The 19,037-nt window shown below is 49.2% G+C and overlaps 1 protein-coding gene across 3 annotated transcripts in view; it reads right to left on the reverse strand.

Annotated features, from left to right (window-relative positions):
- ATL2 (atlastin GTPase 2) overlaps positions 1 to 6,274 on the reverse strand; it is a 38,696-nt gene extending 32,422 nt beyond the window's left edge. For 2 of the 3 annotated variants that reach the window (XM_064446592.1, XM_064446593.1), the window contains exon 1: positions 6,120 to 6,274. In XM_064446592.1, the coding sequence (XP_064302662.1) occupies positions 6,120 to 6,180 (61 nt within the window). In that variant the 5' untranslated portion in view covers positions 6,181 to 6,274. The remainder of the gene's footprint in view (positions 1 to 6,119) is intronic. The other variant, XM_064446594.1, reaches the window with a different exon arrangement.
- Between the last annotated feature and the right edge of the window lie 12,763 nt (positions 6,275 to 19,037).

Here is a 19,037-nt window from a genome sequence, read left to right on the forward strand (position 1 = left end):
TTTAAAAGCACCCGATTGCATTTTAAGGGTCTCTTCAAACAAGCAGAATTCCTAGTAGCATCTGAAGGTTCCACAAGTATTTAATTCTATCTAAATGTTCCCAGTCGACAGCATGTTCATTTTTCCATTGAAAAAATTAAGCTTAATAGAAGTTGCACTTCTTAATGCTCCTACCACCATTATTTTATTTTTTAAATTTTTTTAACCTTCAACATCTCAGAGCATAACATGCGGTAAGTTTTCAGTAGCTACTTCTACAGTACTGTTAGCTCTAGAAAACACCCTAGTTCTGTGCCCCAACCCCCAAAAGCATTACTTACTGCACTTTTGCAAACAATCTCTATACTAAGAAGTCTGACATACTAGCATTTAGAAAGATTTCCTTTTAAGTATTTTGTACTGCATTCCTTCCCTTATCCCCATGGCAAGTTTAAGACTTCGTTGCTTAGAAGATAAGTGATAACTGCCTTGCAGGCAGCTTTAAGGCCATGTTTAGAATCACACTGCTGTCACAAATAAGAACGATTCCTTAGTATTAGTGCAGAATTACAAAGTATTTAAGAAGTTATTTCTCTTAAAAGCAAGATGACTTCTTGTAAGAAAGTGATCTGGTTATATCAAGAACCTTAACCTAATTTTCTACAGCATTTTCACTACCATTCTAAGCAGTACGTTAAAGGAAGCCAAGCTTCTGCCTCCATGCCTAGCAGTTCAAGCACTTCAAGTGACTGTTCCTCCCCTGAAATCAGTACTGTGATGGTTTCCATATTAGGCAGAGAATGGACAGATGGTACCTTTCATTTCCCAATTGTTTATGTTTCCCCAAGTAGATCACACTACACAGTCCAAGATAAACGAACAGCCACAAGTAAAAGCCAGAAGACCCTTTCTTACATTTACCTGATGAGCTGAAAATGCAGAAGGGGTTGAGAGGGGAGGGGAATAAGACATAGCATGCAAGTTTGCAGGCAGTAGTATCATAGGATTGGGCTTACAGAGACAGTTAAAATAACAGCACTTATTCTTCCACTCAGCAGCACCACCCTGTTTGAGAAGATAAGAGGTGAGAACAACTTTTCCAAGTATGCACAACATACAAGAACTTGTCCTAACACGTCAGTACAAGCAGTTGACACAGGTTTCTATGATCTTCAATTCAAGATTAAAAAGAAAGCCTTGTTGTCCTGGAATCATTATACAACACACTGCTCAAAAGACATTTCAAATATTTTACTGAGACCAGTAACAACTTGTCAATTCAACATGACTATTTCTAAGGCAATGGCAGGAAGGGGAATGTATCACGATTTGACACTAACTACAGACTGGAATCTGATTCTGATCTCACTTGAGCAACAACTGCATAAGAGCAAATTATGTTCTACTCTCAAACACCAATTTACTGGAAATATTCTACACTCCATGTCTGTAATCTGTACAACATTTTATTAGTTCAAGTCCACTCCACTGCCTTCCAGGTTTTGGCTTCTATTCCAGCCCTTTAAGAGAAACCTGCCAAGACTTGCAGTAGCACACAAACCCCGCATTGCCATGCAGAAATCGTTGGTATGTAGGGCTGAAAAGGCAATCAGTCATTTGCTCATTGTCTACACTGAAAATAAAGCTGGAAATATATCTGGAACAAGAAAAATTTTACATGAGACCTCCCCTCCTAGCAAAAGCATATCAGAATATCCCTCGTACCATACACAAGCTGTAAATAGAGGTAAATAACTGAGCTGTAAGCTGAGTCCCTTCCCAAAAGGTACTTTGTGCAGTCTTACAGCTTGGAGAGTTCTCTTACCTATTCCTTCAGTGTACAGAAGAGCAGGATGATTCTTTAAAAAGAAGTTGGTCTTTCATAAATCATTTCTGCAGTGGCCCAAATGGACTTCTCTTTCACACTGTATTTGATTTCCTATTAGCCCAGCTCATGAGTTCATCAAACAGGAATTCCAATACCCAGCTTATCTGCATTCACTCAGGTAAGTTTTGTCAGACTGCCTTGGATGCTACGTGGCTCAGTAATGCTATCTTTGGTGTCAAACATTCTGCTTTAAAGTTTTTCCAACCTTAAAGAGGAGCCATATACTAACCATTATAAAATTAGCACAGCTATTTTTTCTGTTTAGTTAATGATAAAGGGAGAAGAACTTACTTAGCTTCATGGATCATAGCACAAAAGTCTACTATCTATACAAACTAGTCTTGTTGCCTCAAGGGGTAACAACCCCACGGAGCAACTGGAATTCTCAGTGATAGACTCCAGGCAAACTAACTAGACAGCTTTAGGATATGCAAGTGCATAAACAACCTGCTATGGCAGTTAAGTCAATTTACCACCTATGGCACTACAGAGGCATATGTATGCTCCCTCCCAAATGCAGTGGGGGAGAGTAAGCTCCTTTGCTGCAGAGTGAGAACTCCAGTTAAACACAAACAGGTAGTTACTTGCCTAGCATTAGTTTATACCCTAGATCATCTCCCAGTAACTCATTTGTACATCTACAGAATACAATGGGTGTTACCTTCAAGTCTTCGGAAATAAATTCAGTCAAATAAGAATTAATAGTGGAGGAGGAAAGACAGATCTTTAAATTCCTCATATTTCATTCCAAGTTTCTTAAATGGGCAGAGGATCAGCTTCTGCATTTAAATGCCTTCTGAGTCCATCTGACTTTTATATTATATTGAATGTGTTTCAAAAAGCATGCTTAGCAAGTGCATAAAATCTTGCTTTCCTGGAAATTAACACTACACAAAATATATTTATTTCAGAAATAAACAGAAGTTAAGGTCAGACAAGTTAGCTAGCAATGCTCTTTGAACATTAGTCCCTATTATGTATTAATTTGCTGCCAGAAATGACTTATCATCTTTGTCCTAACAGACACCACTCATTTCATATCAGTCATTTCTTTGCAGCTAACTGAAATAGCAGACATCAAACTGAGCAGTGTTTTCACACATATTTCAGACTTGCTCATCTGCTTGTCCTGGTGTTTCAGATACAAATCCCAATATCACAAATGTATTCATGTAAGTCAACTCCCTACACAGCACTACAACCTCAAAATCAGCTACAGGATAAGATAATATTCTCCATGTCAAGAACAACCTTCCAAAACCAAGGAAAGCTACTTCTAGCTTTCCTCCAGAGCATCTCAAGAAGTTCAGGTTGCAGAAAACATTTTGATAAAGAGACCCAGTCATTCTCCAGTACAACTCAAGCCTTCAGAACCAATGTATGGAAGTACTTCTGAAAACTTCCAGTTGTTTACAAATAACAAATACAGCAGGCCTGTCTATGCTGAAGCTTAGAAAGTATTCTTGTCCCTTGCTCACCTTAGATAGTATTTTAAGGTTTTTGTCTTTAATCTCAACTAAGTTTGATCAGTTAATGCAGGTTTTAGCAAAAAGTTGGAAAACTGCACTCAAACTGTCAGCTTGCAGATCACGTTGTAGGCACAGTGTGCAGCAACAGTAAAAACTAGGAAACAATTCAGCCCGATTTTGAAGTTGAAAATTTCCCATTATAAGATTGCCATGCCAAGATATAAAAAAAATCACCCCCAGGACAGGGCCTGTCCATGACTGCAATGCAGTAACAAAAGCAACTTCAAACTTCACCTTACATAGAAAAGCTAGATTTAAGTGAAGGAAAACTGCCAAGTTTATTAATGTCCTTTTACAGACTGTGCTAAGATGTACAACAGTCTACCAACAACAGGCACGAAGTTGTAACTACTTTCATCACAATGCCGAAGCAAAACCTGCAATCCAACTTGCAGTAGAGACTAACAACGCTGTGGTTCACTACCAAAACAAGAACACAGAATTTAATTTACCTGCATTTCCACTTGCTTATTACATTTGTTTTTGCAATTGGGCAAAACTCAAGGAGTCAGAGGGGATGTGATACCACCATCAGGAGATAAGTGCTCTTCTAGTACATCAGAGGAAAAAATCCCCAGCCCTCCTCCCCCTCCAAAAGACCTGCTCTTACCCACCCTAACCAGCCTGAGGCAGTGTCCTGATTCTTATTAGAGCAAGAAGAGAAAATAATCCCTCATCTATCACAGTACCTTGCTCCAGTCAGTGGTACTTTATTAGTATAGTCACTAAGCAAACATTAATCACTGAGATTTAACCAAAACACAGGGAGTGCAGTTGGCACAACGTACCTGAGAAGTATCAGCACTCCTGGCAAGATCTGGCTCAAGCATTCCTGTCCATCCAACATGAACAAGAGCTGCTTGGCCTCCTAAACTAGGAGAGACTGTTGTGTTTAAAGGAATGCTTTTATGATAGCTCAGGTAAAACGGTCCTGCGCTACAGCTATTTCAGAAGTGTCTCTAAGTTGCACGCAGGTGAGCATGAAAAGCAAAGAATACAGCCTTCCTCAACCCCACCACCTGCTTTCAAAAGAATTCTAGTTGAAACAGCACAGAGCTATTGCTATTATTTGAAGAGGAACTGTAACATCATCAGTGACTACAGGGTAAGCTAAAACTAACAGCTGTTAAGCAACACTTAGTAATGGTACAGGAGTTATAGGCCTCTCCTGTTACATTTCTCTTCTTGTAACTATTCCAGTCTACCACTCTGTTTTGTTTCATTCTACAGAAAGCTCTTCTGCAGGCAGGCACAGATCATCCATAGCTGTACATGAAGACCCTATCAATTAAGTTGTTCCATGCCTAAGGTACCCAAACAACAGTGACATGCACATGTTTTCACTACTAACAATGATACAGCTACCTCAAAGGCCACTTATTACAGCTGTGCTGGCACTTTTATGACCCTGAGAAAGTTATGCAATAATCTAATGCTTTGAGATTATTAAACTACATACTGGCAAAATCACAGAGAACCATCAAAGAAAACTCAGTAGTGCTGGGAAGGGGAGTGGGGAGAACACAAGCAGTAAAGCAGTACCATATCCTCAATTTCAGCCTCTGGACTCTTCTAAATTATTAAAGTCACAATGCTGCCAAACACAATCAAATATGTCCACATGCTCAGAAGCATTGCCTTTTCCTCCCTAGAAAAAAAGTCAGCAGAGCAGCCACTCCGCACCTACCAGTTTATACTGCGGTTAGACTTCCCAGTCTCTAGTTGGCTTGCAAATGAAGCAACTGAAACCAATAGAGGCACACGGCATCTCCTAGATTTTGTTTAATCGTGCCCAGTCCAATCGTTCTGCTTCCAAACTAAGCAAGTTACACAACAAACACGGTAAAATAGTTCAGCGCTCTAGTGCAGTGCTAAAATCTCACACAATTCAACTTAGTGTCCAAGTCAGCACGGTCCTCACAAGTCCCAGGCCCCCCCTCACGCAGAGTACGGCGGAGAGAGGGTTACAGGTTCTTAGCTTTTAAGCTCTTCTTGAGAAATAACCGTATAAAACACCGTACTGCGCAGACTCCAGCACATCCGAGGCTAAACACCAAGCCAGAGACATGTCCCGTCACCACCAGAGGATGTGTTACAAGCAAGAGCAGCACTGACGGTGGAGCACACCAGGTCCATGTGGGGGACGGGCCAACATGGACCAGCCACCTCCCGCCCCGAACTGCCCGGCGTTGCTCCCTTCGCGGATAGACGTGGCTCCGAGGAACCGGGCGCCCCCCGGGCCGCCTCGCTCCAGCCCCTGGAGCGGGCCCGGGAGCCCCGCCAGCCGCGTTCCGGCCCGCACCCCCGTGATGTACGGGCGGGCGGCGAGGCGGCCCGGCCACACCGCAGGAAGGAACAAGGTCACCGACTGCCGGCCCCCGGGCCGCACACACGGCCGCCACCACGCCGGTACGGGCCGCCGGCCGCACAGCGGCGGCGCAGGCGGAGCGGGGTGACCCGACACGGCGGGACAGCGAGCGGCGGGCCGAGCAAAGGGGCCGCCGCGCCGGCTCCCCCGGCGCCCCTCGCGGGCGGGCGTCGGGGCTGGCGGCCGCCCCCGCCATTTTGAGGAGGGGGGAGACACCGGGGCCTCCCCCGGCGCCGCCCGCCGCCCAGCCCCGTCGCGCAGCCCCGCGCCTCCGCGGGGGCCCCGCGGGCAGCCCAACCGCCGGCCTACCCCCGCCACCGCCCGCCTCGGGGAATGGAGGTGGGGGGCGCGTTACCTGCCGGGTCGGGCCGTTGGCGGGCCGGACCCGCGCGCCGCGCCGCGTCCCTCGCCGCCATCTTGTCCGGGTTTAAAATTAACTCTCCGTGACGTCAGAGCTCCGCCGCGAGACCTTTATCACCCGCCGGCGGCGACGGCGCGCGGGCAGGGCGGGTCCTAGCGCCCCCGGCCGCCCGCCCGGGGAGGGGCGGCGCACGCGCAGCCCGCGCCCGGCTACCCTTGCGGGCGGCGCATGCGGGCTCGCTCCCTGCCCGCGGCCCGCGCCCTGCCGGGCTGTGGCGGAGGTGATCGGGTCCCGCCGGAGTTGGGGGCGAGGGCCTCTCACTGCTGCGTAAGGAGGAGACACGCACACACACCTACGCCCCACAACCGGGCTCTGCTGCCCGACCCGGCCCCCGGGTGGAGGATTGGGTGTCCTCCTCACGGCCCTGCACCCCGCAATGGCGTGGAGCAGGCAGGGCTGCAGCGCGACGAGTGAGAGGGGCCTCCCTCGAGGGGCGTGGGGAGCAGCAGGGCGTTTGGGGCGAAGGGATGAAGGGGGCAAGGCCGGTGAGGAGGCCCCGAGGCCTTCAGAAATAGCTCGGGGTGAGCGTCTTTCCGGGGTTCCTCACTTGTCATCGGCCTGCTGCTCCCAGCAGTTTGCTCACATTGAAAACGCAGCCAGCCAACAGCCCGCCACCAGGCCCATCCCTTAATGCTACCTGATGGCATTTGCCTACGTGCACTGCACTGCCACCCCGCTGGGCCCTCGCTTCCCTTTTCCACCTCCGTTGGGCCACGGGGAAAGCCAGGAAAGCAGCTCAAGTGTTCTACATTTCTGGCAGTAGCACCAGCTCCTCATTCTTGATTTCTCACTTGCTGTGGCACTGCCGCATTTGGCCTGGAAACACACAAAAGGACAGCTCTGAATCGGAACAAACCACACAAGTTCCCAGGGGACCAAACATTCCTGTTGTTTCTGTGTTTTCTAGAAGTCTTGTTCCTCTAAACCCTAAATGACCTTACAGTGTCCTTTTAAAAGGCCAACGTTAAAGCTGGCCTTTACTGCATGAAGGTTTTAGGTCTGTGAGGTCTGCTGTTGCTAAAGATCATGTAAACCTTCACAATCAAATTAGTCGGTGTGACCTTGTCACTTGTTAGGACAACACATTTGTCCAATAAATGAGCACATGAGTTGGGCAACAACTTTGCAAAAACCCACCTCACCATGGTAATGCTCTCTGTAGAAACCATTCTTCTCAAAGCCTTGAGCTATGCTAACTTATTTAAGTTGCATCCTGGAGATGCAACTTTTGAATCGCAGCAATCTAAACAGAGGTGGAGTGAAAGCTCAGAGGAGATTCAAAGCAAAAAACAATGGGCTGTTGTGGCCCCTGGAAGTGTTTTCCAAACCCCGCTTTTGGCCCTTTACTACTGAGGTAGCACGTAAAGGTCTTCCTAACATTGGAGTCCATTACACTTGGTGCTGTGCTTACAGAGGCAGTCCTTGCATCAGAGTGTTTAATGTCTAAAACACATTAAGAAGTCATTAGAATGTCTAAAAGATGCCATAACCACAGCAAGTGAGAACTACAGAAGGATACAATGATCAAACTAATATTCAATTCTAGTTATGCCACTTGTAATAATTAAATTGGCAATGCTGTGAAACTGTCAAGAATTTTTTACCTATAGATTTACATCAGCATAATGTACTATGCCCATGGCAGGGGGGTTGTACTAGATGATCTATAAAGGTCTATTCTAACAAACTATTCTACGATTCTATAAATGGAAGTAGGATTCAACCCCTTTGCACAGAAGTGTTGGTATGATGCTAGACCAAAAATGTTGCCGTTGGCCTGTTGCAGTTTAATATCTTCTACTTATTTGGGAAAAATGGGTGTGTAGTTGCCTATCCTTCTAACCTCATCCGAAGTCAAGAGGAGGAACTTTCTTGACATCAGAAAGAAGGCAGAGCACACTCTACATACAGAGGTATTTCAGAGATACACAGGAAATCAGGCAAAGGGAAATACCTTGAAGTAAAACACTTTGAAAGCTAGAAACACTGTTAACTGACAGATTTAAGTTTCAGCAGCTCAATATGAAAACTAAAAAACTGGGAGGAAAAACCACAATACTAAAGAAGTTACCCAGTTCTGTTGTTAGTAAGCAGCTTTGTTTCTGATCAAGTATGGAACAGTTTACGCAGGGAAGAGTTTGAAATAGTGCATATGCAGGCAGACTTCTGCTCCATGCAACAGGATTTGCTGCTACTGTAAAGTGAGATCAGAAGCCAAGAACTTGGAGGTCAGAAAGCTCAGCCTTAATTCTGTCCTTTTATGCTTGCAGGAAGGAAGGAGGCATTTTCTGAGATGAGGGTTTTGCTATCAACGTGTCATCTCCTGGCTTCAAAAGTTCCCATCCTATCCTCACCACATACCCAGCTGCATGACACTTTCCTCTGAGCCAGGCTGTGGAAGGAGTTAGCACTGAAACTGCTTAAGCTAGCCGTGGATTTGCCCTGAAATGAGCTTGGGAGCAACTGTGCAAACCACTGGCAGGCTGTGGTTGGAAGGGGCCACCAGGGCAGGAGGACGTGGCTAACCCACAAGTGCAGGTTGGGCCAGTAGTCCCCTCAGCCAGCAAAGGCACAGTTCTGCAGTACAGACAACATCTTCACCTGGATTTGGCCATGCTGGTTTAAAAAACTCTGCTGTCCCAAGCTTGTCCCAAACCCACTTTGCGCCAGTCAACGCAACCAGTGTCATGAGGGCAATGAGCCAGCTCTGCCCAAGGCAGGGGCTGCTCAACCACTCTGCTGGGAGAGAGTCCCCTCCCACAGCTGGAAGGGAAACAGATCCACCACAAAATCTCCTGGCCTTCAGAAAGCTTGGCATGGCAGGGGACAGGACAGTTCCTGAGCCATGCAGGCAGAGACACCCACTGCACACTAGAAAAGGCCAGATCAGACTCAGGTTTTTATGCCTTTCTGTATAAAAAGCCACTGTATCCCTGCCAGCCAACCTGTGCAATGCTGCTGGGTTTGTTTAAGGTGACCTGTATGAGGACAAATCCATAAGCCAAACACCCACCTGGAGCATGCTGAACAGCACTCCTGGGCTCGAGAACAGAATAATCTCCCATCCTGAAGGGCTGAGGGTCCTGGGATGAGCTGGAGGGGTCTCTGTTGGCAGTACCATGCTTACCAATGTCTTTCCTCATCTGCTTCAGGCTGTAGAGTCCAAACTAGTGACAAGGTGAGTCTCAGTCTTCCTTCCAGGCTACACAGCGCTGCAGGCAGCCAGGAGCTGAGGACAGACAGCCATGAGATAAAGGTGGTTCTTCTGGCAGCCCCCGCTGTCCACAGCAATAAGATGCCTCTGACCCCTTGGCTGCAGTCCCTAGGGCCACCCAGGATTTCCCAAGGGAGCAGACTGGGGAGGTGAGGAGGGGTCAGCCCTCCAGTGGTGAACCAGCAGTAGCACTAGGAACAGCCAGGGCAGACAGCTGCCCTCCCACCAGACACCACCAAGGGAGCCGCGCCACTCAAACGAGCCAAAAATTTCCTAACGCTCTCCCCCTGGATCTCAGTCTTGCTCCCAGAGGCAAACATGTGCCCTCCCACAGTTTGGAAAAGCCCTGCAAGGCACCTCATCTCACTTTTCTCCGAGCAGCATCCAGGCTGCAGAAACACAGCCCTACTACTCATGGGTTTCATCTACTCACAGCTTCCCACCTCTTCCAGCTGGAGCCCTCCTCCCCTCTGCACAGTGCCAGCATGCGTTGGAGGCTGCGCTGCCCGATGAGCCCCTGCCCTCCCTGCAGCCAGATCCTCCTGTTGAGTTCCTCTTCCCATTGCCAATCCCTGTGCCCTGCCCACATGCAGAAACATGCTGCTTCGTCCTGCCCAGGCTGGCTGGTGTTTGCCTCACCACCTCTGCAGGGATCTTAGCCCAGTAAACAGGCAAGCTTCATTCCTTATGCATTTTTTCTGATGTTCACCATTCCCCAAAAGCACCTCCCTTAGATTCAGGAGTGCCTTCATCTGTCACACAGGTAATCTGAAAATTGCCATGTGTCACTAGAGAGAGCCCAGCATAGCCCTGAGCTTGTAGCTACCTGTGTGTTTATGCATGACCTGAGGCTCACCCAAGCAAACCCAAGGTGGGACTCAGCATGGATCCAAACCTGGTTCTCCTGCAAGCTTCCCTGCAGAGAGCTCCAAGGAAGCAGAGACTGCTGAGAGCAGGAAGCAAGTTTGGAAGGAGGGGAAGAAGCAATTTACCAAATCTCCTAAACCTGGAGCTGACCCACATGCCAAGAGGAGATGCCTTTTTAGCTGGCAGCAGTGCACATGCTCAAGAGGCAGAGAGCAGCTCCTTGCATACCAGTCATTTATAGCAAGCTGAGTAGGAGACATGTCCCATTCTCCTCTGGTGATGACTCAAGAGCTGCTCCTCTGGGGAGGAAGGATGAAATAATGTTGAATTTTAGCTGTTGTCAGAGCAGCTCAGAGCATGTTGCTAGGCACCAGCTGCAGGAATTGCCTGCAGGTGCTTTTGCAGGAGGGGTTGGGCCAGTTTACTGGGCTCTCCTAGGGCAGCCCAAGCGTCAAATACCTTTGAAATGGGCATAATCCGTTCTCAGCCTGAAGGAGCTATTGCACAATCTCCCCAGGATTAAGGGTTTAAATCGAGGGGCTGTGGCACATCTGGGGGAAGGGCAGTGGGCTGACTCCAGCGCTTTGCTTGCCTCCCCGGTAGTGGCGGCAGTCTTGCAGGTGCAAATAGCCTTCTCCCCCATCCTGCCCTGTTTTCCCTTATCAGGGTGATTGAAGCCTTCAAAGGAGTAAACGGCCAAGTAGTTTTCTTCTGCTCCTGGAAATGAAGCTCTGTAGCCAACTGAAGTTTTCATGTTCAAAAATTTGCTCAAACAGAATCCTGTCATTTGTGTCTGTATAAACATAGCATGATTTCCATCTCACTTATGCAAAAGCACAACAAGAGGGGTTAGATACTGAATCCTGTAGAGGCTGCAGTGCTGCTTAGAGTGCCAATATACCTGCAAACCCCAGGGCTGCCCCACTATAGAGATGACCCTGTCTACAGCCAGCACGCTGCCTCCAGCCTCACCCAGAGGACGTCTGCCTATGTACTGCCTGCTCTGTGGTGATTTTTGATCTGCCTCTCTAAAAATGAGACCAGCTCTGCTACTGGGGATTACACACGCACACATTAAATGCCAGTATGGCGAAATGCGTTTCCACACAGGCTTTAAACTGCTTTTTATCACCTGACCTGGGCATCTGTAAGCACCTCTGGGGTTTGGGTCCCCTTGGTGGCATTTTCTGATGGCTCCTTAGGCCATCAAGGGCACCATAAAGAAAAAACTTTTCCATGCCCCTGGACTTCAGCTCCCAAACCTCTTGTCCTAGAAAAAGAGGAATTGCTCCAGCTGTCACTGCGATGCCCATCAAATGTCTTGCAGAGATGTTCACACCAGCCAGTGAACCTGTACAGCCTCCCTCCAAGGCCCAGAGCTGTGTTTGCTTTGCTGGTACAAACAGCAAGGCACGTGGCTCAGGGAGTCCCCAGTGGTGCCTATGGGATCAGTGATACCATGCTTCACTACTAGTGCTTTTTCTGCATGGTGCAGCATGCAAAGATCAGGTTACCAGAGACTATTTGGGATGAGAGAAAGTGCTTCACCATCACAGAGGCATCAGCATCAATTCAGAATTTCAGTTGGGAAAATGCTGTGTAGACATTATATTCTTTAATGTAATAAAGTAAGACTGATTGCTTAGTGTGCTGCGGGCATTTGCTATGAAGTACTCCTATCAGCATTGGCTGTAGGTTTTAGAAGGGGATATTTGTCCTTGGAGCTTAATTGATCTTTCATATCACAAGCCAGCTCCTTCTGTGTGGGGCAAAGCGTCACTGTGTGATACTATTTTGAGTGAAGCGGTGCAGCTTTACACCTGGGGAGGGTGTTTTGCATTGAGCCCTGTGAAGGCAGACCTGGCTCCTAGTTGCGTGTGGGGTTGAATATGATTGCCCTGGCATAAAAAGGGTGCTAATTACACAGTGGAGTTTATTAGCATCCTTTACAGCTACATGACTGGTTCTGCTGGGCAAGATTTACAGGTCCTCCCAATGAGGCAGGTGCTTTTTTTCCCAGTGTATTACATGGTTTCTTCCCATGCAAGTCCAGACTAGCTGCATAGACATGAGTTGTGCTTAGAAGAAGGATTTTGCTGTGAATTCCCACAGCACCAGAGAAGCTGAGTTGTAGGTCTCATTGTCCTTTCCTGGAAGGCAAACCCCTTCCAACACTGGGTCCCCCCACACCCTTGGATGAAGCTGCATCAGCCCATCGCACCATCAGGTCAGGTTTGGATGCAATTTACCCATGCAGTCACAGCCCACCCTGCCCAGCTTGGGAGAAGTTTTGGACTAGCAGGCTGCCTTGCCAAGGGCTCAGGTACTTCAAAGACTTGGTAGCCGTCATCAGGAGCAGGCATGAGACCCAGTGATGGGACAGCAGCACCTATAGGAAATCCCAGGTCAGATGGGGACCTGAGCTTCTCCCATCAGCACTGTGGACTTAGGAGAGGGTGCCTGGGGCAGCAGCACCCTCCAAGGCCAGGATGACCGCTACACTCTGCTCTGAACCAAGGCTGGATCTGGGGCATGATCCTTAACACACTGATGAAACTGTCTGGATCCAATCTCTGGCATCAAATAAAAGCCTGGGGCTGAGCCTAGACATGAAGGAGCGGACCAGTTCTGCCACCTGCATTTCCAGGGTCAGTTTGGCCTCTGGGCCAAGCTAAAGTCACAAAACAGAATGTGCTATTTAATCTGGCTGGATTATCATATGAATTCAATTAGTTTAATCTGATCTTAATAAAATCTAGAATAGGCTGTACAAAAACGGCATTTAATCTTTCTCCAAGCCTCTTTGTATGCATCTGAGCAGGGGGTCCACAGTGTAGGGCAATCACAATGAAACGAGAAGCCAAGTTTTAGCAGCACCCAGAGGATGGGGCTGAGATCAGCATCCTGTCATCTTCAGATTTGTGCCAGTCTGATTCAGAGATTCTCCTGTCCCAAAACCTCTGTGTATGACAGAGGTAAGTGTGGGGAAGGCAGAGGAATGCAGGAAAGCCATGGTTACAGGGGTTGGTACCCACTGGCCCCAGCTCTGCTCCTGGCCTTGCTTGAGAGGCAGAGGGGCTTGTGTCGACAGGGTCCCCACATTCATCTCAGTGCCCTCAGGAACTGCAGACGGCTGTGTTGCGGTTGTTGTTGTGGGAGTTTCAGCAACTGCAGGTCTCCCCTTGCCGAGCTTGACCTGAGAAAAGCATTCCCATGGGCCAGGTGAGTGCATCAAAATAAAGGTGGCCTCTCCAATGCCACTGAAGCAAAGTGCATGTGTCCTTTGGGAAAAGCACAGTGACAGGTTGCTGCCAGGGGCTGCTCCTTGAAAGCGTGCCTCAGTCCTTCAGGAGGACTGTACAATGGATTCAGGTGCTGTCCTGTACACTTGCTCCATGTCAGCTTGCTCTGTGCACCCAGTCAGAGACAAAAAGTGCAGTATTGCACTGGCTTTGATTGCATTTATGTGGTTTGACAGAAGAAGGCTCCAGTGACTTACCACAAGGATAACCATAAAATTATTTGGAAATATTAATCAGGGGGATAGCATCTATTTTGTGCAGCTCAAGTAACGTTCACTTGTGAGAAATAAATAGCAAGAGAAGGATAGAGAGAAGGCATTTTATTCCTTTCATGATTCTGCCTGCACTGCATAAATGCAGCCTGGCTGTAGCAGCAGGCTGGAGGGTTAGCTGCCCAAACCAAAGGCAAATTCATTTGAGATCCAGGGATTAAGATACAATCATTTGATCTCAGATTAAACAGTGGATGAGCACCACAAAGGATAGCTTAAAACATTTGGAAAGGTGTTAAGGAAAATCAAGCAGGATTAAATAACAAAATAGCTGCATTAAGCTAGAATGCCTCCCCGGATCACAGGAAGCCAGGGACTGAAGAGCCTGCTGGCAGGGACAGGCAAGCAGGCTCAGTGCCGTGGCTCTGCAGCGTTTGGGGGTTGAGTGATAGACTGTATGGGCAGAGCAGAGCAACTTGCTGTCCGAGGCAGGTGAGCTCTGTGTGTGTGCAAGTGATCTGGCAGAGCCAGTGTCCCACCCCAGCCCCACCAGTCCCATTCAGGGCTCTCTGGGGATGGTGCAAGGGTAGCTTGCGGGCTCCGCTGTCCTGGAGCAGCCTCAGGGATGGAGCAGAAGGGACTGCAGGGGACCTGGCTCATGACTCCTGCCGGCTTTGTGAGCAGTGTTTTGGGAGGAGAGGAGCATCAGGGCTGCCACATGGCTGTCACTCCAGATGAGGGACATTTGGCAGGTGTATGAGATGCTTCACATCATCCCGGGCCTCCCATGCTCCCATTCTGGCGCTGGCCTCTGGCTGCCAGGCTGGTTCTTGGCACGGCCCTGCTGCTTGCAGTACCCTGACCTCTGTGTAGGGAGAAACAGAGCAAAACTGAGAAGCCTGGAGCCTCTTTCCTCCACTGCCACAGGGTCACACTGATGCCCTGCTCTGCCAACACAGCATTTTGGGGGGGCAAAACACAAGCAAGGTATAACTCAAGCTTCCTCAGTGTCACCCAGCCATCCCCCAGCATTTCTATTTCCCACCCACCCTCTGAGTTGAAAACAACAGAACTCAGCCTGCCCCACACCAGTTTGTTGCTCGTATTGAACTGCTCTCCCTCACCCTCAGGGGAGCTCGGCCACCTGCCAGAAACCCTTATTAGGAAGAAATTATCCAGCAAAACCAGGCTAGCTAGCTGTAAATGTGTGCTTGAGGACAGCAACCCCAGGGCAGCAAGGCTCAGGCTCCGAGCAGAGTGTGGCTGCTTCCCAGCCTTGCTTTGGGAGCTTTTGGGAGTTTTCCCCACCAGTGTGGTTTCTTTTCCTGGACTTGGCCTGTATTTCCTAGGACAAATCATCCAGCTCCCTCAAGCGACTGCTCATTTGCAGCCAGCATGGATCATTGCTAGCTGTTCCCACAAGCTTCCCCGTGTCCTCCACATGCCTGTTTCAGCTACTTTGTCCTGCAGCATCTTTGAAATCATTAATACAGTGCTGTTAAATGGGTGTCAGTCCCAGATGGGCAGCATCACCTGAAATTAGTGCCTGGGGACTGTGGCACTGGCCTGACCCCTATGTGCTGGTAGCCACTGCATGGGGGGTTCACAGCTCAGCCCCAGCTTTTGTTCCACTGGCAGCTTTATGAAATGTAGAGAACAGCTGTGAGGCTGGGGGACACAGAGCTGTGCTGGATGGATGCCGGGTCTCTGATATCCCCGAGATGATGGCCATCAGCTCCCACTGCACCTTACCCAGACTGACTAGAGACCTGGCATCCCAGGGACAGGCACGGGTCCTTGCTTGTGTCCATTGAGCCACAGCAGCCCACAGATAAACACCAGCTTTTTCTTACAGTGGCCAAAGCCACCTCCCCACTGTGAACATCAGGCCACTGGCTTTACAAATAAGTTGTACCCTTGCAAGACTAGTGCCTCCATCACTAAAAAGCACCTTGCAATGAGGAAACCCAAGGCTGGGAAGAGCCCAAGCACGGGACTGCCCAAAAGCATGTAACTGCTTTTCCTTCTTCATGTCCGGGGGACAGCGGTCCTGCAAACCACAAGCTGTTTTCCAGGCAGCCCCACCGCCAGCCACAGCCACCTGGCAGGCACAGTGACCCCGAGTGATTATTTAACAGCGGATTGTATAACAGAGCAGGGCAGACGTTACATTTCTGTCCCTGACCTCAGCTCTGAGACGTCTCCCACCCAGAAAACTTCCAGTCTAATCTTTCAGACCTTGGGGGGAAGTAGCCTTGGGCATCTGACACCATCCTTCAGAGAGGAGTGATCAACAGGGACCGAGTAGCTCTGGGTAGGAATGGACTGCCCAGCACATCCCAGTCCTACAGAGGGGAGAAGGGGAGAAAGCTTAATGCTGGCTGACATGCCCAGGCTGACCCTACAAAGCCCACATACTCCCTGGTATCCTTCTAAAGCACTACATTAATCTCTTCATGGCAGGATGAGCTTTGCTGGCAAGGTGAAGATGGATGAGCTGGCCTCGGGCAGGGCAAGCCAGCTACAACAGCTCCCCTGGGGTCCAACCACACTGCCTCTGGGGTCTGGGAGCAGCTGAGCCCTTTGGCTCTGCCCCAGCAGGAGTGGACAGTGCCCAGGAGGCAGCGAGAGGTGCCTGCTGCTCTGGAGAGCCCCACTTAGTCTGGGGCTTGGGGCATTTCAGCTTTGTGCTGGTCACGTCCCCTCACTGTTGCTTGCAGGAAGATGCTCCTTTACATGGCTGGGAGACAATTCAGGGCAGTGCCCTATAGCCCTCAGTGGTCAGAAGGATGCTGCAATGTTGCAAGGAGGGCAGGCCTTGCTTATCACTGCTGGGCATTTGCCAGCTGGTTCAGAAACATCTAATTCAAAAATCAATCTAAACCAGGTTCTCCTGAAGCCTTATTCGAGCAGATGCATTAAGGAGCTTGTTTCTGAGCTTGACTTCAGCCTGCTCTGGCTCTAAACATCCCTTCAGCAGGTCTCAGCCCCTCCAGGATGAGCATGGATCTGCTGGGAAGCAGAGAGGAAAGCTGGGGAGGCCACCAGGCTGGCTGAGGTCAGGAGACACTGCTTAGTAAGAGAGGTGGAGATGGCTGGCTTGGTTAGTTGGGAAGGAGAGGAGGTTGGGGTGATCTAGCAGAAGTCTACAGTGACTTGGAGGGCAGATACAGGGAGGACAGAGCCAAAGTCTTTCCAGTAGGTCAAGACAATATAACATGAAGCAAGAGGCAGAGATTGCAATCTAGACGGTTCAGGTGGGGCATTAGGAAAAGCTCCTTCCCTGGAAGGGCGGTGCAGGCCTGGGACATGTACCCAGAGAGGAGAGGTCTCCATCCTTGGAATTTTTTCAGCCTTAGCTCTGCAGAGCCCCAGCTGCTCTGACCCAGTGCTGGCAACAGTCCTGCTCCAAGGGTTGGCTGGATCACAGACCTCCACAGGCCCCTTCCCACCAGCACTTTTATGAGTCCGTAATAAAGCAGGTGGCAATTCTACACCAAACTGAGCTGAAATCAGCCTCCTGCCTTCAGCCATACATGCCAACTTAAATCAAACACTACTTTTGTACAGCTTACAAAGATGTACCTGCTCAGGAATACAGCAGGCAATAGAGGATTTTGCAGCAGCCTGAGCTCAGGAGCACATGGTTTACCAACAGCCACAGCAAAAATAGGTTCAAAGGGCAAGATGAGAAAACCCGGTATTTAAAATTCGTGACTCTTTCCACAGCTGGGCCGGGGAGCCAACTGCTGCAATGTAATTAAGTCTAACCATTAACCAGATGCAAAAGAGGAGTGATGCTCTCTGAGAAGCAGGGTGCTGTATTACTGAGCCTAAGGTCTGCATGTGCCAGCACTGGGAGATGATACACAAACGAGGCACAGGGGTGTTCCTGCAGTGCCCAGTGAGCAGCATGGAGGGATGCTGAGTCCCAGAGCTGCCACTATGCCTGACCCCTCTGCAGCCTGCAGCAGCAAGCAGCTATCAGAGCTCACCTGAAACCATGCCTTACTAATTTCTCTGGTAGGGAAGGAAAGAATAAAAGGATTAATTAATGTGTTTTTAACAGGTTACATAAACAAATATTATAGTTTTATTATTTTTATTATTTGTTTTATTATTTTATTATTACAAGCTGCCTTATAAATAGGTGGCACAAGTTGTCAGAGCTTTCACTGAGGTGAGCTGGGCCTTTAACACAGAAAACATTTTGGCTGTTCCAAAGGCAAACTGCCCTCCCCTCAGGCAAGTTGAATATCAGCTGGAGGAAGCAGCTTTGGCTTGCTGGGAATATTTTGATTTTGCAAAGCTAGTCTGCTTCATTTACAGGCAATGGGGAATTGCTTTGGATCTGGTCCTTGGATCTTAAAAGTGCATGCCCAGTGCTTTGCAATGCAAAGCAGGCTTGAGGTGTACCCTGGTGTGCTGCTGCTGCTGCTGGGTGGGCTGGGACCTCCTCAGCCTTCCTGGGGTGCAAGAGCTCTGCTCCAGCTGGGCAGCAAGGTCTCTGGCTTGGATCAGATTCTGAAAGAGCCAAGCTAAGCAAGGAGCCAGTTTGAATGCAGTAATGCTACAGGCACTCTGGCTGAAGCTGCCATGGCCTATCCCTGGTTTTGCTGCAAGGGAGGGAGCCAGTGCCACAGCACCAGATCATGCTCCTGGGGCCCGCAGTGCTCCTGCTAGCAGGGACAGCCCCAGCCTGGCCATCACCCCCTCCTGTGTGATGCAAGAGATGCCTTTGCACTTTGCCTCTGCAGCAAACCACAGCTGGCAGCAAACCCCCAAGGGAGGCAGCTTCAGGTCACGCTGCAAGTGCAGGAGGCTGCGGGTTAGGGATCGCCACACGCTCACTGTATGGCAGGGTGTTTAACAGCTCTGGGCAAAGGGTTTGCCCAAGGATCGTGTCCAGGTACAAGTGCTCCCTTATCACATATTCACATGGCTGTGTTTATCAGGCTGCTCCTCCAGCTGTCTGTGAGCAGGAGTTTCTACCCTGCTCAAAGGGCAGGAGCTAACCGTTGCTTTTCCCATCCGATCACACTGATCCAGCACTGCTTTAACCCTTAAAGACAACCTGCTACTCTGCATGGCAGGAGGCATCCACTGAGTCACAAGTATTGGAGGTGTCCTGGCACAGAAAAGGTTGAAACCCCAAGCTCTGCTTCTTGCCCAGGCCAGCAGGACAAATGTCATGAAGTTCACTGCCTGGCGAGTGGGGATGCTGGCAGCTGCCCTGCACTTTCCCTTGACTCCTGTC

This window comes from Phalacrocorax carbo, chromosome 3, assembly GCF_963921805.1.
Source record: "Phalacrocorax carbo chromosome 3, bPhaCar2.1, whole genome shotgun sequence".
NCBI classification, from domain to species: Eukaryota; Metazoa; Chordata; class Aves; order Suliformes; family Phalacrocoracidae; genus Phalacrocorax; species Phalacrocorax carbo.